The 16,670-nt window shown below is 50.6% G+C and overlaps 9 protein-coding genes across 9 annotated transcripts; 5 read left to right on the top strand and 4 right to left on the bottom strand.

Moving 5' to 3' along the window:
* Window positions 1-417: 417 nt before the first annotated feature.
* On the bottom strand, window positions 418-1,858 carry VTP21DRAFT_6871 (uncharacterized protein; the record flags this gene model as incomplete). Its single annotated transcript, XM_069397549.1, has 7 exons — window positions 418-614; window positions 702-939; window positions 1,006-1,089; window positions 1,150-1,221; window positions 1,303-1,425; window positions 1,480-1,549; window positions 1,680-1,858. The coding sequence occupies 7 exons, from the start codon at window positions 1,856-1,858 to the stop codon at window positions 418-420; spliced, it is 963 nt and encodes a 320-aa protein (XP_069246687.1).
* A 1,018-nt stretch (window positions 1,859-2,876) lies between these two features.
* On the top strand, window positions 2,877-3,215 carry VTP21DRAFT_6870 (uncharacterized protein; the record flags this gene model as incomplete). The annotated part of the gene is made up of 1 exon (XM_069397548.1): window positions 2,877-3,215. The coding sequence occupies one exon, from the start codon at window positions 2,877-2,879 to the stop codon at window positions 3,213-3,215; it is 339 nt and encodes a 112-aa protein (XP_069246686.1).
* A 583-nt stretch (window positions 3,216-3,798) lies between these two features.
* VTP21DRAFT_6869 (uncharacterized protein) lies at window positions 3,799-5,823 on the top strand (the record flags this gene model as incomplete). Its single annotated transcript, XM_069397546.1, has 7 exons — window positions 3,799-4,098; window positions 4,165-4,271; window positions 4,339-4,355; window positions 4,417-4,500; window positions 4,597-4,665; window positions 4,738-4,871; window positions 4,966-5,823. The coding sequence occupies 7 exons, from the start codon at window positions 3,799-3,801 to the stop codon at window positions 5,821-5,823; spliced, it is 1,569 nt and encodes a 522-aa protein (XP_069246685.1).
* A 1,279-nt stretch (window positions 5,824-7,102) lies between these two features.
* VTP21DRAFT_6868 (uncharacterized protein) lies at window positions 7,103-8,183 on the top strand (the record flags this gene model as incomplete). Its single annotated transcript, XM_069397545.1, has 2 exons — window positions 7,103-7,544; window positions 7,615-8,183. 2 exons carry the CDS (start codon window positions 7,103-7,105, stop codon window positions 8,181-8,183), a joined length of 1,011 nt encoding a protein of 336 aa, XP_069246684.1.
* Window positions 8,184-8,717: 534 nt separating this feature from the next.
* On the bottom strand, window positions 8,718-9,924 carry VTP21DRAFT_6867 (uncharacterized protein; the record flags this gene model as incomplete). Its single annotated transcript, XM_069397544.1, has 2 exons — window positions 8,718-9,322; window positions 9,408-9,924. The coding sequence occupies 2 exons, from the start codon at window positions 9,922-9,924 to the stop codon at window positions 8,718-8,720; spliced, it is 1,122 nt and encodes a 373-aa protein (XP_069246683.1).
* Window positions 9,925-11,045: 1,121 nt separating this feature from the next.
* On the top strand, window positions 11,046-12,862 carry VTP21DRAFT_6866 (uncharacterized protein; the record flags this gene model as incomplete). The annotated part of the gene is made up of 3 exons (XM_069397543.1): window positions 11,046-11,998; window positions 12,067-12,202; window positions 12,269-12,862. The coding sequence occupies 3 exons, from the start codon at window positions 11,046-11,048 to the stop codon at window positions 12,860-12,862; spliced, it is 1,683 nt and encodes a 560-aa protein (XP_069246682.1).
* Window positions 12,863-13,304: 442 nt separating this feature from the next.
* Window positions 13,305-13,622, bottom strand: VTP21DRAFT_6865 (uncharacterized protein; the record flags this gene model as incomplete). The annotated part of the gene is made up of 1 exon (XM_069397542.1): window positions 13,305-13,622. The coding sequence occupies one exon, from the start codon at window positions 13,620-13,622 to the stop codon at window positions 13,305-13,307; it is 318 nt and encodes a 105-aa protein (XP_069246681.1).
* Window positions 13,623-13,674: 52 nt separating this feature from the next.
* On the bottom strand, window positions 13,675-14,325 carry VTP21DRAFT_6864 (uncharacterized protein; the record flags this gene model as incomplete). The annotated part of the gene is made up of 2 exons (XM_069397541.1): window positions 13,675-13,949; window positions 13,989-14,325. The coding sequence occupies 2 exons, from the start codon at window positions 14,323-14,325 to the stop codon at window positions 13,675-13,677; spliced, it is 612 nt and encodes a 203-aa protein (XP_069246680.1).
* A 131-nt stretch (window positions 14,326-14,456) lies between these two features.
* VTP21DRAFT_6863 (uncharacterized protein) lies at window positions 14,457-16,339 on the top strand (the record flags this gene model as incomplete). Its single annotated transcript, XM_069397540.1, has 2 exons — window positions 14,457-15,182; window positions 15,305-16,339. 2 exons carry the CDS (start codon window positions 14,457-14,459, stop codon window positions 16,337-16,339), a joined length of 1,761 nt encoding a protein of 586 aa, XP_069246679.1.
* Between the last annotated feature and the right edge of the window lie 331 nt (window positions 16,340-16,670).

Genomic DNA, 16,670 nt, shown 5'->3' with positions numbered 1-16,670 from the left:
TGAAATTGCGGTTATAGGAAAAGATCTGGAGAAGTATCACAACACATGTTTTTTTTTTCGGCCATATGTCCGCCCGTCTTCCCCGCAAAGGGCAAAAGCAATAGAGCAGAGGCCGGGCAACCAACGACACAAACCTTGGCCGATTGTGCGAGCTAAGCAATATAGAGCATATTTCCTTCTTTTACTAGAACTTCTCGGATTCATTTGATTCGAGATTAGAATTCTAGAGGCACAAGCCTGATTATTCATTGAATATCCATTCTAGATAAAGAAAAAACACACACACCAACATTGAGTTATGATACAATCAGTCAGAATTAAAAATAGTTACGCTATGCGATAAACTAGATAGACGCAAAAAAAAAAAGAATAAATAAATAAAAATCAAAACTTAACGGAAAAAATAAAATAAGCACATTAATGAGCCTCTGTCTGCCCCCGTAAAATTTCATAGCGGGTATTGAGCAAAGAGCACATTGTGCGCCCGAGCTCGATCCTGAGTTTAGCAGCCCTCTGATAATTTCGCAACTTTTCATCATGACACCACCGGATGAGCATTTTCACGCCATTTTCATGCACATCCCAGAGATAACTTTGTAAAACCGTATAGTAATCTGGTTGAAAAAGGAACAAGAAAAAACATGCACAGAAGTCTAATCAGCGGCCCGGCTCCAATAAAATCGAGAGGCAAATGTACTTACTCCCCGTCTCATCCGGCTTCTCCTTGTAATATTCCGGCTTGGGGATGGCGGGCAGCTCAGGCAACAGCTTGCGCGCATCGAGAATGGAATAGTAGGCCTCATCGGGAAATAGGATCCCTCCATCTCTAGCTCCACCGCCAGTCTTGCTGCGATGGTCCAGGATGGCCTCTAAGATGGCGTTGTCAGCCGTGGTCAGTAGCTCAACCACCCGCTCTATCTTAGTATTTTCAGTGGTAAGCTTTTAAGAGGCAAAAGTGTGGAGTTAGCATCCATTGCGAGTAATACGGCCACAAAGTACACAAACCGCTTGGATTTGCTCTCGCAATCGATCCATCTCGTCCTTCAGGGCAGACGATTTCCCATCCTCTAACGAGAGCTTAGTAAACACCTAAAGTCACAAATTAAGCTCTGGCTCAATGGTAGGATAGACAGATCCAAAAAATATTACCTGCTCGAGTTTGATATGAGCCTCGTTCCTGATGCTTTCTAATCGGTCAAAGTCATTTGAAATTTGATCCATCTACCCAACACAATAGATAAATGAAATGAGAGAGATCGAATTTTTTTTTCTTAAAATGCCATCACAAAAGACTAGACCCACTTTATCTTTCCGCGCCTGGAGCACTTCCTCCACGGCTGCAAGATTATCCCGCTCATCATTCTCACGCTTTTGTGCTTTCTTTAATCCTCGCTCTGATTCTTCCCATTGGCGTTTCCAGTCACACTGGGTATAAGATGAGTTGATAATGAATTAAATGAACCAAAATCTGAAGCGTACCATAATCCATGCAAAAAACCACACGAGACTCCAACGCTGCAAATCCTGTTGCTTTAATTTCCACAATTTTCTAAAATTGTTTGGTTTGATAAATGTAAAGTTAATTCAGTGGTGAGGACGGGAATGGCATTAACACATGGGCAGCAGTATGCCCAATTCGATGAACAATATGAGGCACCGATGCTAATCCCAAAACTTACGTTTTCATTTCTGCCTCTGATACAGCCTTACGGAGGGGCTGCGCGCGCTCCTCTTCGATAACACGGAATTCACAACTAGCATTATAATACTCGGCCTCTTTCGGTAGGAGCACATTGAACTCTGTGTGCAATGGATCGATTTTCGCGATTAGATCCTGGATTTCCTCCCGATTGCCCATAATTCACTCAACAATAATTCAACTCTCTATTTAGCAGGAAAATTACGATGGGCTCTTCGACAGCAATTTGTGGCTGCGTTTTGCCCCAATTTTCTCCCCTTCCCTTCCTTGATGGTTGTCTGCTTAGCCAATATTCTGGCAATTGCTATACTCCACCTATCCTAAATTCATTGTTTGCCTATCCTCCATGGTTGCTTCCAGATAATACTAAATTACCTTTAGTGCAGAATGCATCTCCTCAATGACTCTTGTTTATCGATTGCTTAGGGTGCAACCTATATAAGCTTTACAATGATTCAAATACAGATTTGCAACCATGGTGCGGAATTATCAAACAAACATTCTGTACACACTATAAAAATACAAAGTCAGCAGGAAAGAAAAAAGACACCGGACATGCAAGAATCCATTCAATTTCTTGTGGATCGACAAAGTGTAGACAGGAGTCAGATAACGTTAAATCTTTGGAGGAAAATCTTTGCAGATTTGCCCCAGTTCAGTGTTGATCGGAAATTGGCTACTTAGAGCTATTTCCGAGATGGAAAGTACACTGGCCTCGCCCAAGAATTCATCTTTCCTTCAGAAAGAATTAATGAAGGGAAAGCCACAGTGCTGAATGTTTAATGACAAACATAACGGTTGCATAGTATTTTGTGCAAGCTGCTATCCAATGTGACGTAAATGCTGCCTCTTTTTCACGATCCGAGTGCATCCTCCATACGCACCATTGACCCTCCATCTTGATATTGATCCAGTCGAATATTATGAAGTACATAAAACGCGAAGAGCCGCAGGCATCGCTCATTTTGATATACCATGTCGCCTAATAGAGAAGAAGTAAGGATGATGGAAGATGTGATTTTCAAGCGGGTATTCTTATATAAATATCTCTACTCCATGGCGGTCTTCTCACTTAGAGAAAAATTAGTCAAATATAACATCTGTATTTATTCGATTCTCTACGATACATTCATCCAATTTTCTCAGCTATCTAACAGCTCGAGATTGAGATCAATCAATGTTGCCTTTGAATATGAAAGTCCTCTTTAGCCTACTTCTCCTGGCTCTCAGCATGGCTGGAGTCGCGCAAGGGAACGAAGATATCCTTACCAAACTAGAAGTCGTGTTAGGAGAGCTGTTACCTCAGAACAGGATCCAGGATATTGATTGTCACTGGAGGCCCACACTGAATGATATCAAATGTAGGCTCCGTCCTAAGAGAAAGCTGAGCCTTCGTCCTTATCTTATTCGCCGCACCCGCCGGTTTCGCTCCTTCCATCCCAATCATGCCGTGGCAAGTGTGCATTCGCCTCCTCGTCTCGAGCCGAAAACCAAATCAGGCACCAGGGGCGTTTAATGGGCACTTTCCTTTGGTTTTATTAGAGAATTTGTACCATGTTTAATATGTATTTTAACCTTTTTCTTCGCATCCATCCTTTTTGCTTGGCTTTAGTTATCGGATAAGAATTTTAATGTATATTTATGGATAATACGCCGAAACTCTAGTCACATCCCCTACTTTCTTACCAAATACATGTGCTTATCATGTCATGGAATAAATTAAAGAATTAAGCAGGGAAAACAGCCGTGGTTATCACCTTTATCAGGAGAGCATGATGAGCCGGTCATATGCGGTGATTTTCCCCTTTATCACCAGTGATCACGAAAGTTCGACGTCATTCATATACGTAACTCGATCCAAGAAGAGAACAATGAGCTTGCTGAGTTTCAATTAAATTCTCCATCTTGGTCGCAAAACAAAAAAGGTCTCTCCTTCCAATCGACATTCTTTGTTCAATACCTCTCCCATAGCTTATATTGCATCTCCCCCTTCCTATCACCTTAATCTTGTTAATCCTTCCACTAAGTTTTAATCGATAATCACACCCCGACTCACTAGTGCTGACTAAGTATAGTTTTTGCAAACACTCTTTTTCTTCATGACACAGCCCAATCTCAACGAAGGCCCAGAGCACCTGCATCGTCTTATTTTCCTAAATAATTTTGATCGGCTACGCAAACTTCTCGCATTTCATACCCGCGAGAAGCCCTACCCTGGCATTGATGATCCCGACCATCGTGGAATGCCGCCTCTCCATCTAGCCGTCCAGCTTGGCCGTGTGGAGATGGTGGAATTACTACTACAGGCCGGCGCGTCAGCCTCGTCACGGAATAAATTAAATTGGAGTGCACTACAAGAGGCAACAAGCTACGGGGATAGAACTGTAATAGAGCTTGTGGTAAGGATGAACAGACAAGATAGAGGAGATATACACCTGATATCTTAATGACATCTCCGACAATAGATGCGAAGAAAAAGGGAGGAACTCAACGGCTTCTTCCAGAAGCGCGCCTCACAGCTCGTTAAAAACCTATCGAAAGAATTGAATGATTTCTACATGGAATTGCATTGGTAAATCTATAACTCATATCTTCGCCGTATATTCATTACTGAACTCCTCTTTTTGTCCTTACTCTAGGCAATTCCAGAGTTGGGGTAAGCTTATATGATATGTTATCTGAACATGATGCAAATTGATCCGGTTTAAATATTTTAGTTCCTTTTGTTTCAAGTCTCTGCCCAAGTGATACCTATCTGATTTGGAAAAAAGGCTCTTCTTTACGGATGGATACCACCCTAGGTAGATGAATTTCAAGCATTTCCACACTCGTTGCAGGCCTCTAATCCTCTCTCTACCCATATTTTTTGCACTCCCCCCCCTCTCCTTCCTTATTAGTTGGCTTTGAAAAACTAAAATGGATCCGAGGGCGCCTTAGTTTCATTTTTAAAGTGGATGAGAAGACTGGTATTTCCCCCTTAGCTTTTCCTCCTCCGTTGACCCAAAGAGAAACTCGCCTAACCGCCTATGCGTTTTTAGGGCCAACTTTGACGGTAGTGGACCATGTTAAGAAATATACTCAACGACTGTTTTGTTCACCGATGGGCACATTCTCTCCCGTGCTGGAGGATGATCTTGCGGAGAGTATATCCTTTAACCTTAATAGCGAAATTGTAAGTTGATGTCGATGTTTACTAGTGACCTAGTGGATAACACTAAAAACTCACATTCTCCTCCTCCTCCTCTATTCTCCTGTCTACCTCCTAGTCCGCTACCAATATACCCATGTCTGCGATCCGGTTCGTGCGCTCCAAAGCAGGGCTTTGGGGCTTCCGCTCAAATCGCAAAGAGAAAGTGGGCGAATTTGAGTGCTCCGTCTGGCGGATGGAGGGCATTGAGCTGCGCACCCGGGTGCGTACTGAACACCTGGAAAACCTGGAGCAGCTCAAGCACCGGCTCCCCCGCAAAAAGAGGACCCCTGCGGAGTCACGCAAGAAATCCTACAACAATATCGATAGCATTGCGCAGCACAGCAGTGATGACATTTCCTCCCGCTTGAGCATTAGTTCCAGTCGATGCAATGGGTCTGAGATGGTGGACGAGGTGGATGATACTTCCTTTGAAACGGCTATGGAGGAGGCCGAGGCTGAGCTGAAGCAACTACGGACATTTCGCCCCTCCTTGACTCCCCCCTCTCCCCCTGGCGTGTCCTACGACGACTATTTCAACCCCGACGATACGCAGTACCTGCATCTGGGGCGGCCTCTCGCCATGAAGGAGAGCACCAAGGTGCTTGGCGCCACACTGTGGATGTGCGACGAGAGCGCCGGGGAGGGCCAGCGCGGCTTCCCCCTTAAAATCGAACAGTTTCTTCCTGTGCTGGAGGTGCTAGGCATGGGCTCGAACCGCCTTGCAAGCAAGTTGCGGGACTTCATCAGCGCAAAACTCCCGCCCGGTTTCCCCGTGCGTGCCTCGATCCCCGTGTTTCCCACCCTCTCGGCCGAGGTCACCTTTGCGAACTACAATCCCAACGCGGAGCTAAGCGACGCACTGTTCGCCATTCCCGGGGCCGATGAGGGATATGTTCCGGGGATTGTCATAAAAAAAATGGCTGAGCAAGAATAATAGGCAACGTGGATCCTCTTTTCCTTCTATTTTTCTCTTCCTCCTTCTATATACCTCATTGATTACATGTCTTTTACATCAAATATCTTTCTATTTTCCTTTTCGCTTTCATAGGTAGCTTTAATTATTTTACTATTGCATTTTTGTTTCTTCTGGGGCCAGGGATTTCTCTATATTACTAGGTGGTTCTTTTGTAGATATTTCTTTTTTCTTTTCTTTCTTAAACTGGTCTCTTTCCCTTGAACGACGCCCATGTTTTCTTCAACCGTTCCCATTTTACCCTTATAATATGCTAAGAAAAGAAAAACTGGTATATGAAAATGGCCGCTTTTTTTAGCTACACGTGTTCAAATGCATTGGAGGGTAAATTCGAGTGAATACTCTTTCAAACTACGCGGCGTAGTTGAATGCTTGCGGTGTGGTGAAAACTTTTTTACACGGGTTGACCCCGATATTTCAATGGCTTCCAATAAGCCTAAAAATAGACGCATAGAAAAGGGAGCGATCATCCAATCCTTGTACGGTTGATCCCCATCAACCAAATAGGAAATCCGCACGTATTTTCCAGTTCTTCCATCTCGCTTTCTTTAGGACATGCCGGTTTCCTTTTCCATCATGATGCGAATCGTAGGAGGGCAGAGACGCGATGTACGCGTAAGGATAATCGCCTCCCGGAAGGCAGACGAAGCAGATGGGATGGGCGGAGAGACGCATGCCTTTGTTTGAATACAGTGTGGTCCGCCAAGTCAGTATTTTATCGTGGCAAAGTCAGGATATCCCCCCTCTATAACTACAGTGGGAGAAATTCGAATTCCCAGTTTTCATTAAGGAAAGTAATCGAATGCAGGCTGCGTTGATTGGCCACACCTAATTAAAACAGGTCTTTGCTACAGTGGTACCTATTTTTTTGTTTTCTACTTTCTATAAGCTTGCTTCTCCTCCACCATCCTCCCCCAATCGATCGCCATTCTTCCTTCCTTTGGTCCCCATCGCCATTCCCCTATTTATTCCTTGCCCATCTCTCTTGGGAAACCAAATTGCTTGTTCGTACTGCCAGGCATCTTTTGTTCCCTTTGTGTCCTTACGCGTCAATTCCATCCCCATTAAAGCCTAATCCAGGGGGAAATCTTTTAGGCCCATCTTGCCCCTCCTTTTGCAACTTAGGATCTCATCAGATTTTTTTTCCGCCCCCCATCTTTCATACCGTTTTTGTTTTGTCTTGACTGATCTTTTCTTAATGCTTGTAGCCCTTCGCCTCCATCTTTAGACATACTATACTATGCGTCTAGTCTATTGTATTGTAATTATTCTCTGTGCCACTTACTCAATCCTTTTGATCTCTGCCACCCAGAGTGATATCACCGTTCCATCTCACCAGCATCTAGCCCATTTCCCAGCTGGACGCCTCTTAGAAAGAGCGGTTGCCGGAGGTCCGGAGCCACCGCGTGATGCCGGCAATGCAAAAGAGCCGGCTCGCGTGGAGAACAACCGGCCGGCCGTGGGTGCTGGTGAAAACAAGCCCAATGCCAATGTAAATGTCGCTAAACCTGTAGGTGCAGCAGCTCCAGAACCAGCAAAACAGCAACCACCACCACAGCAACAGCAGCAGCAGCAGCAGGCGCCCCATTTGCCGCAGCAACAACAGCAGCAGCAGGTGCAGCGGCCGGTAGTTCCACCAGGCGGGCAGGTGCCCCAGCTCCCGCCTCCGGGCCAGAAGATGGGTAGTTAACATCAAAGCGCTCTTTTTGTTTATTTTCCCGTATTTTTAAACGATTTTCTTTATTGTTTCAGTGGCAGATACAGTCGGGCAAAAGGCTCTTCCGCCGAACGCGATGCCCACCCTTTCTCCCGGCCCCCAAGTGCCAGGGCACGGCACCACCCTGGCCGATCATCAAAGAGCACAAAGCACCATGCAATCGATCAACGCGGCGGAGGGACAGCAGGTCTCCACCGGAATCAGTACCGGCCTGATCGCGGGTCTCGGGTGCGCGGGCGGCCTTATCGCCATGACGGTGGGATTCTTCTCGTACGCCCGGTACCGTCGTCGTCGTGAAATTACCAGCGCCTTGATCGCAAAGTCGGCGGCCGAGTTCGGCGACTCCCCCTCTCAGCGCGAAAAGGGTCAAGTCAAGCCGGGCAATGGCCGCCCCAAGGGAACCTACACGGTGGTGGCAACCTATACCCCCACGCTCGGAGACGAGCTCGAAGTGCAGCCGGGCGATCAGGTCACCGTTCTAACCGAGTATGACGATGGCTGGGTGCAGGGAATCAATCTCACACGAGGCAATGTGAAGGGAGTGCTTCCAAAGCGGTGCCTGGACATGACAGGGTATCGTGGAGGAAACTATCTCGCAAACTAGCTTTCACATACAGCAGCATCGCAATATATAGCCTGATATCCTTGTATAGCATTTTTGGTCTTCTAATTCTTTTTTCTGTTCTCTTCCTCTCTTTCTCAGCTCCGCGTCTATACTACTCCCACCCCTCTCCCACCAATTCCTTATGGTGTTTCCCATCTCATCACTGGTCCATAGATGAAAGAGAAGGAGTTGACTGAGATAAAAATGGCTAGGTGTCATGTTTGGCTCACTTTCTCCAACCACCTAGCCTCCCCCCGCCCCCCACCATTTTTTGTCTACCTTGTTCCGGCCCTTTTTTATTTTGTTCTTTCTTTTATCCATGTTTCATTTTCTTCACTATGCAAACCTTCTATTTTTGAGTTCCTATTCATATTTCTTTTTGAATCGAAATAAAAATATTAAAAAGTTTCCTTTAGAAAATAGAAAAGCAGCTAACGCAGAATAATACATTGAAGGGGGAGAGGAGGGGAGGGTAATCGACTATTTCTAACAGGGTTATGAATGTGCGGTCCATGGAAGGTGGGGGCGGGGACTCTAGCGTAAACTCCCTTCTTCCGTCTCTAGCTCCTTCTTCCCACTCAGCAGAGCGGTAATCTGCCACGGCTTCAGAGGCGAGATTGAGTCGTACCGCTTGCACGCCTCGCCATACCCATCAGGATCCACATTGTCTCGTGCGACAAGCAGCTGGCGCACCAGCGTGCACTCGCGTGTATCCGAAAATGTCGGTTGCTGCGTCTCGTACCGGTCGAGCATCTTCCGAACCTCCTCCCAGTCTCCAAGACCGACCCCACACAAGAGTCCCCACAGGAGGTAGTCTTTGACCTTGAATTGCAGCGCGGAATCGCGTTCAGCTTCTCCCACCACTCTTTCGAGGAGCTTGAGCGCCTGGTCGTATCGGTTCAGTTCCAGGAGCAGCTCCACCTGTTTCGAGAGCGAGAACAACGCGCGGCCATCGCCGTCCGCCTCATAATAGTCCGCCGCCTGTGCGTAGTAGGAGGCAGCCTTGTCGAGGTTCGGTTGATAGGGATGATGGTGGTGGTTCTCGGCAAGGGTATCAAAGAGCCGTGCCGCACGAGAGAGTTGTTTTCCTTGGGCGGCAAAGAGCTTGGCGGCCGTGTCGAGACAGTTTAGGGCCTTTTCTAGAGTCGCGAAGCAGAAAAATAATGGAAAGCGCGTCAGTGCTCACCTAGCCCGAAATCACAAAGTCACCATTCGGCCACTCACCTAGGCTCTCGGGCTCCTTTGCATTTTTGTATGCTTTGTAGGCCTCTTCATAGCACATGGCCGCCTCCATCTGCTGGTACTCGCCCATCCCCATTTCAAATTTCTTTGCCGCGCTTACGTATCTGTCGCCTGCGACCTTGTAATCCCGCTTCACCTTTGCCTTCACCGCCGCATCCTTCTCAGCATTGGCCCGCTCCTCCATCTCCAGATTTTCTTGCTCGCTGCCGCCTCTTCCGCCCTCTTGTCGTTGCACCATCTCGCTTACCAGGAACCATTGCCCAAAGCAGCCAAGATAGGTTGCACTCGACCGCTTCGCCGATACAATGCTAAAGAACACGTAGTCCGTGTGCGTGAATTCAGGGCGGGTTGGGAGGAGGGTGTTGAGCCAGGATGAGAGGGTCGCACGATTAGCATTCTGAGAAGAAGCATTGGAGATGTAGTTGCGGAACGATGCTTCCGTAGGATTGGTCTTGTAGGCCACCACAAGGGCTGATATCAGGATGATATAGCCGATCATGATCCCGATCCACTATTCCTTGCTAGAAAGCTGTCTTAAGTTGCTGCTGAGTTCAAAAGAGTCGAACATCTAAGCCGCAAGAATCTCTCAAGGTCGACGACAACAGGAATTCCAATAATTATTATAAAATATAAGGTAACTGCGCGTCATGGAACAGATAGATTGGTCGCTTCGTAATGATATTGCAAGAAACATCAGCAACGGTATAGCTGAGAGCTTAGAAAATCAGCTGCTCTCGATTTTTTCACTGTTTAGGCTGTTTAATACGGGGCCCTTGATGTGTAGCCGCGTTGACTTCCGGGTCACTCTAAACATATTTTACGGTAGACACCAAATCGTAAAAAGGATTGCTTAACATAATGGCCACGCATATCAATGATGGAGCGAACCAAAGTTTTAATAGGGCACCTTATGATACCCAATGGGAGATATTTAGAAGTGATGAGTGAAAGGTGCAGGTAATAGCCTATTTAGGGCTATGCCTCATATTTCATTTCCCTACTTTACTCTTCAAAACAGTGCCCAAGCGTTATCGGTCACAACAGAGGTTGAACGCCGACTTACTATCCAAATGCCCTCATCACAGATATTCATTGAACCACCCTGCCTTGAACTGGCTCATTCTATTATCCTTAGGATGGATCACAAAAGTTCCTACTAATAGTAGAACAGGCGAGGAATTCACATTATAACCTTTTTTGAAAGTACCAAGTCTATCATTGTACTATTATGCCCTTTGAGTGCAGCTAGAGGTCCATAATCGGATGGGTTGCGATATTATGAAAAAATCCAAGCCGATTCATTTCAGCTGGGCTTCATCGCCACACTAGCTGCAGTTAAATGCATTTGCATACTGATCCACACCACTCAATGGTGCCTTTTTTTTTCCTCCTTTGTAGTAGAATAGGCGGCTTGCGCTTAATAGAATAAGGCCGAGGAAGCATGGTCGGCTTTATTGAACCCAAACTATCCTACACTAAATAGGCATTATTCTATTAAAGTACAGGGTGCCATTGGATTTGCTCGCGAGTGACACGAGCACGTTCCAACGAATACAGCTGAGCCAAAGCCATCCGCCTCGTTTTGACCCATGTCTCCTTTCGCAGCCTCAGGCCTGCATAATGAAAGACGGTGAGTTGCGTGGAGAACTGGTGCCCATTGAGGACCTCGGCGTGAATCTCTGGGCTCGGGTGGCCGAACTGAGTCACCATGTCGAGCTTGCAAATCACTTCATCGCTGAACTCCGGAACAGGTATTGTAATTTAAAGTCGTGCCGCGAACGACTTTCGCCTAGGCCGATGTCTAATCCAATCCCCGAGAATTTACACGCCGAACACAGTCGACCAATATTGGAAGCGACTCTGCTCGACCAAAGTCTCCGAATTAACATCATGCTGAATAACCTGGGGGATCTTCATGAATTTCTAAGGGATTATCTCATCAACAAACCACTCGACACTCGATTAGCTTCTGCCACGCTGAAGCTTCCTTTAATTTCATCCACATTGGCCACTCATAGGCGTCTCGATTTCGAACGATACACTCCTGAAGCGGCGCCCAATACCCATCCCAACAACATTAGTAGAGAGTTAACATCTGCTCGTGGCGTATTAGAGCATGAGCAACTCGTCTACAACCCGCTTGCCAATCGACTCTTCCGCGTATACCTCGACCCCCAATGCTTTTCAAATCATATTCTCTTTGAGAGAGACATGCTAATGGATCAGTTCCTGCGTGGCACACTCGATATGGCGTTTCTCTGTTCGGCCATGGCCCTTGCTGCTCAACACGCCAAGACTTTCCACGGGGACGATTATTCTAGAGCCGATCTTTCGTCCCTTGAGAAGACCTGTGCCAACGTCGCTATGGGCCAGGTCAGGGATAGACTCGATGACCCCTCCGAAATGACCGTTCTTGCCGCCTATAATTTGACCCTCTATCTTGATGCCTATTCAGCGCGCGAGGCCTATTCTTACCTGAATCTCGCCATCACACTGGCTCAACCGCCGAGCCTGAATTGGGAGAGTGCGAAGGAAAGCAGCCCGGCGTGCAGGGAGCGAAGAAGGAGACTCTGGTAACTAAGCAACTTGGCTTTCACCTGAAACCCCTTCTCAACGGCCATATTCACGATTCCCCCTGCAGGTGGCTCCTCTATATTTTGGAGCTCTCTTTTGTGCTCTACAGGGGAAAGCCGGCGTCGGCCCTGATCCTACGGGATCTGGACGAGTGCAAACCGTCGCCCCTCTCGCACGAAGGGCAAGAGGTTCGAGACACTTTGGTAATGATTGAGAATCTTTCGACGGCTCTAGGCCGCAGTTTCTCTGAACTCTCGTGGATAACATAGCTGTATGTGACGCGGATGGCGGAGTGGTACACCGCTCTCGTCAAACTCCCGGGCATTGACTTTGCCGGGTCGGACGAAGAGGTGCTGGACGCCATGGCATCCATCACCACCACGGTGGGTAGCCTGCTTTCAAGGGCAGAGGCATCTCTTGAAACGAGATCATCTCTGGACTGCTTCTTTGAGATGATGTACTGGGGAGCATGGGCAAAAACGTGGTTTGAACTGTTAGAGCCAAGGTGTTCAAAACCGTCCTCCGAGCGCCTGGACACGCCCATCATGCGCACTCTGCGTGCCGTTGCACTCGATGAGAGTGCTAAGGCGGCAGGGAAGATCACTCTCCGCCTCTGTGACATGGTCAAGCACGATCTGGGCTGTAACCCGTTGGCAATGGGGGCAAGCATGCTGGCCTGCCGCATTCATTTTTATTCCGCCCATCATCATCCAAATCCAGCGATCCGCCGGAGCTCGTTCCATCATCTGGTCGATGCGTATCGAGCCATGCGCTCGCGAAATTTATCACGCCGATTTGCGCATCGGGAGCACACTAGGTCGCTTCAAACACTCCTCTCGAGTTCTTTCCAGGGCATAGCCTGAGCAGCCATGATGCATTTACTTTATTGATTTTTTTTGTCATGTGTCCAAAGATTTGTTTGATGACTTTGTCAGCCAGGCCGCGGCCTCCTCCCCAATATAGACATACTCTATATACACCTGAATAGCCCGCCCGCCTGAAATAGCGGCATGGGGGCGGGCAGGGGGGAAAAAACCCTGAAAGCTTCTCAGGGAACCTTGTCCAGCAGAACATGGCCACAAGCTTCCCCTGAAGCTTTTCAGCTGATTCCTGCTGGGCCGTTGCACGTTGTCACCCTGCAACTCAAAACTGACGTATCAACTCGGCCACGAGCCGTGGATGGCCCCTCCCCCCATGCCCCGACGGACGCCGTGGGGGTTGGCCGGTTGGTCGAGAGCCCAGCCGCATCATCACGTAATATTGGGAGGGGAGAAACGTCAGCGCCCGAGCGGTTTACCCTACAGGTTAGCCCGCGCAGGACGCATGAATTCGGCCCAAGAGGGGGATAGCCAGGCCATGCCTTGGCGCGGCCGGCATGGCGGTGACATGGGGGCCGGGGGGCGAGAGCATTGTGGCATCTCCGACGGCCCAGCGCAGGGCGAGGGGTGACGGCAGGGTGCCCCTCTTCCCCCCCACGGGCGGTGCCCGGCTCTCATAGGGCGGCGGGGCAGTGACGTCGACACGCCAAGATTTGTGGCACCGCATTGTGCTTGTGTAAAGAGCATGGCGAAGGCTTTGTGGACGGGGGGGGGGGGCTGGGCTTGAAACCCTGAATTCGCACATGCATTGGGGCAAGGGTTGGCTGGGCTTGAGTGGAGGAGCCGCCCCACGCCCATTATAGAATCTTCTCGCGTCCAGCCTCGGCAGGCGCGAGTAGCAGCGCGGGACCCGCGCGCAGGCCCGTCAACCAAGAAGCTTCATCCAGGTTCGAACTCCTCCGGCCCCGCCAGGCCTTCTCCACTCCCCGGCGCTGGCCATGACTAATCGCGTCGACCCGCCCGTCCCCGCTCCGCCCCCAACCTAAGCTTCCGGTCCAGGAGCAGTGAGCCTTGCAGCCTAGGCTCTGCCTCAAAACCCTCCGGTAGCGGCTCGACTCGGCGTCTCTGCCCCCTTCCAAACGTCAGCCGCCAACGCAGCCACCAGAGCCACCAACCCCGGGGGGCGGGCGCTGAGTGGTTGGGATTCGAAAGAAGAAACTCGCGGTCCTCGCTGGCGGCCATCCGTGCGGTCTGGTCAGCCCCGGGCCCGCGCGCAATCCCCCGGGCGCTTTATAGGGAGAGAGGGGGCGGCGCGCCGATGCCGGATGCGGGTGAGGGCTGCAGATATCAATCAGGCCATCGCTCCATGATCGTTTCAGCGGGGCGGGGGCGTGCAGAGCAGGTTTGCGGCCAAACAACCCAATTTTTCCGGTGTTACATCGGCCTTGCGCCACCCCGGGTGTTGTCTTTTCCCCTGCACGCTGGATGGGTGGGGGGCCGGCCGCCATCCAATGCAGATAGGGCTCAGATCACTTGAATGTTCTGGAATGGAGAGGTTACACCAGCATAATACAATCCAGAAATAAGATTTCGTGCGCAAGAGGAAGGCCCAACTTATTTCAAGCCACGCGGCGCGGCTATGGTGGTTGCTACTTCTGCTCTGTTCCCATTACACAACAGGGCGGAATCATTTTGCGCGCCGCTCTCCATGGCCCATTCCAACACAAGAGCCATCGGCCAGGGCAAATTCCTGCCGCCCCCCGCCATCCCCCCCCTGATCCACGGCCTCCCCTCGGCCTCATCCCCGACCTCGCCCCTGGCCATGCCGGCCTCCCAATCCTCCGCCTTCCCCGACGCCGCCCCAATGGCCCATCCTCACATGCTGCCGCCACTCTCCTACTCCACCTGCAATCCCCCCCTTCCCACGCCACTCTCCCCCGTGCGCAGAAATTCCTTGGACCGCCCCCGCCTGCCGCCGCCCTCGAAATTCATTTCCCTCGCCTCCGCCCACTTCCCCTCCCTCTCGCCGCCCGATCCCCAGCCGAAGCCGCAGGCCCAGCATGCTTTGACCCCCCTGGGCCAGGAGTATCCGGCGTCCGCGGCCGGGGTGGGCCGCTTCTCTCCGCTGACGCCGACCGTAGGCTCGGGCGCCGCCGCTCTCGGAAGTGGAATCGGGATGATGAGGTTGAATTCGCCAATCGCAATAAGCGCGACATCGCCAATGTCGATGCCCAATTCCGCGGGCATCCCGCTGGCATCCGCCGCGGAAAAACCATACGCCTGCGACCGGTGCGACCTGACCTTTACTAGACAGCACAATCTCAAATCCCACTACCTTACCCACACCGAGGAGCGTCCGTTTGAGGTGAGTGTTCTCGCCGCATTCTCCTTTTCACGCCTCTCCCGCTGCTCGATGATGCGCTTTCCCCCTGTCTTTTCCCTGTTCATGCATGGCCTTTGACCTCTCTTTTCTCTTCTACTTTGCAGTGTTCTGAGTGCAAGCAGCAGTTCCGCCGCCAGCACGATCTCAAGCGGCACCAAAAACTTCACACGGGCGAGCGGCCCCACGTCTGCAACGTGTGCCACCGCAGCTTCGCGCGGCTGGATGCGCTGAATCGGCACATGCGCACGGAGGGTCGGAGTGCCTGCATGAGCGCCCGCGGAAAGAGCGGGAGCCTTCTCTCGCCAAGCGTTAGCTCGCCCCTAAGGACCAAGCCCGCAAGAGCCCTGTCGCCCGAGACGCTTGCGTCGGGACACGCCCCCGTGGCAACCGCACCGCCCCCCTCTCACCCCCCTGCGTTCTCCTCTGCAGCCGCCGCCGCCATCACCGCCTCCTCTCCCGCCGCAGGCGCCCTGTCGCCCCAGCGGGAAACCCCGCTCTCCGCCCTGGACCGAGGGGGGGCCCATCGAAGGCAAAAGCCGGTCGTGGCCCCCATCCACATCCCCTCGGGGGTCGGGGATCGCATCTCCCCTCCACGCCAGCTCTCGCCATCCTGCCTCGCCGCATGCTACCCCTCCCACCCCCCTCCCCCCTCCCATGTCCCCGGCTCGCCCCAATCCGCCTCAAGCTCCACCTCCTCCTCGGCCTACTCGAAGGCGTCGCCCTCGCGGGAGCAACTCGAGCTCCAGACAAAAAACGAGGAGCTCGAGTTGCGCCTGTCGCAGCTGGAGAAGGAGGCAGCCGATGCCCGGCGGCAGCGCGAGAGCAGGCTGCAGCTCGAGAAGATGGTGGACGAGCTGGTGGTGGAGAAGGAGCTCTTGACGAGCCTGCTGGTGGAGGGGCGGGCGCACAGGTCCAAGCGCGGGGAACGAGAAAGGGCAAGGGAGAGGGAGAGGGAGAGGGGCCGGCGCCGGGGGAATGATGCGGTGAAAAAGGAAAAGCAAAAGTTGGCTGAGGCTCCCGCTATAGACCACGGCGATGACGACGATGCACGAGAAGAGCGGGAGCTCAAGCGGCTGAAGACCGGGTGGATGCAGCGGACCCAGGGCTTGGAGATCCTTCCGGAGAAGGGCCTCCTTTGAGGATGGGAGCCTAGGCATACTCACCCCAGCTTTTCTCAATGAATCTGTCTATGCTGTGTTGGTGCCTTTTGTTCTATATACACTATCAAGAAATATCACCCCTGCCAGCGGGACTGACCCCTCCCCCCCCCCCTCTCCTCGACGCACTCTGTTTTGTAGTCGGCAACAAAGATCGCTCGCTTCATCATGGCGCTATTTTTGTTGTTGTTATTGTTGTTATTATTGTTTTTCCCATTTTTTTTTTCTTATAGCAATAATTATAATATATATAATATATAATATATATTTTCAAAGAAGGAATCAAACAGATTGTTAAAAAAACAAAATGTCC

This window comes from Calcarisporiella thermophila (genome assembly GCF_041956535.1).
Source record: "Calcarisporiella thermophila strain CBS 279.70 unplaced genomic scaffold VTP21scaffold_29, whole genome shotgun sequence".
Lineage (NCBI taxonomy): Eukaryota > Fungi > Calcarisporiellomycota > Calcarisporiellomycetes > Calcarisporiellales > Calcarisporiellaceae > Calcarisporiella > Calcarisporiella thermophila.
The sequence above is the reverse complement of the archived record's forward strand: the minus strand, read 5'-3'. Positions and strand labels throughout refer to the sequence as shown.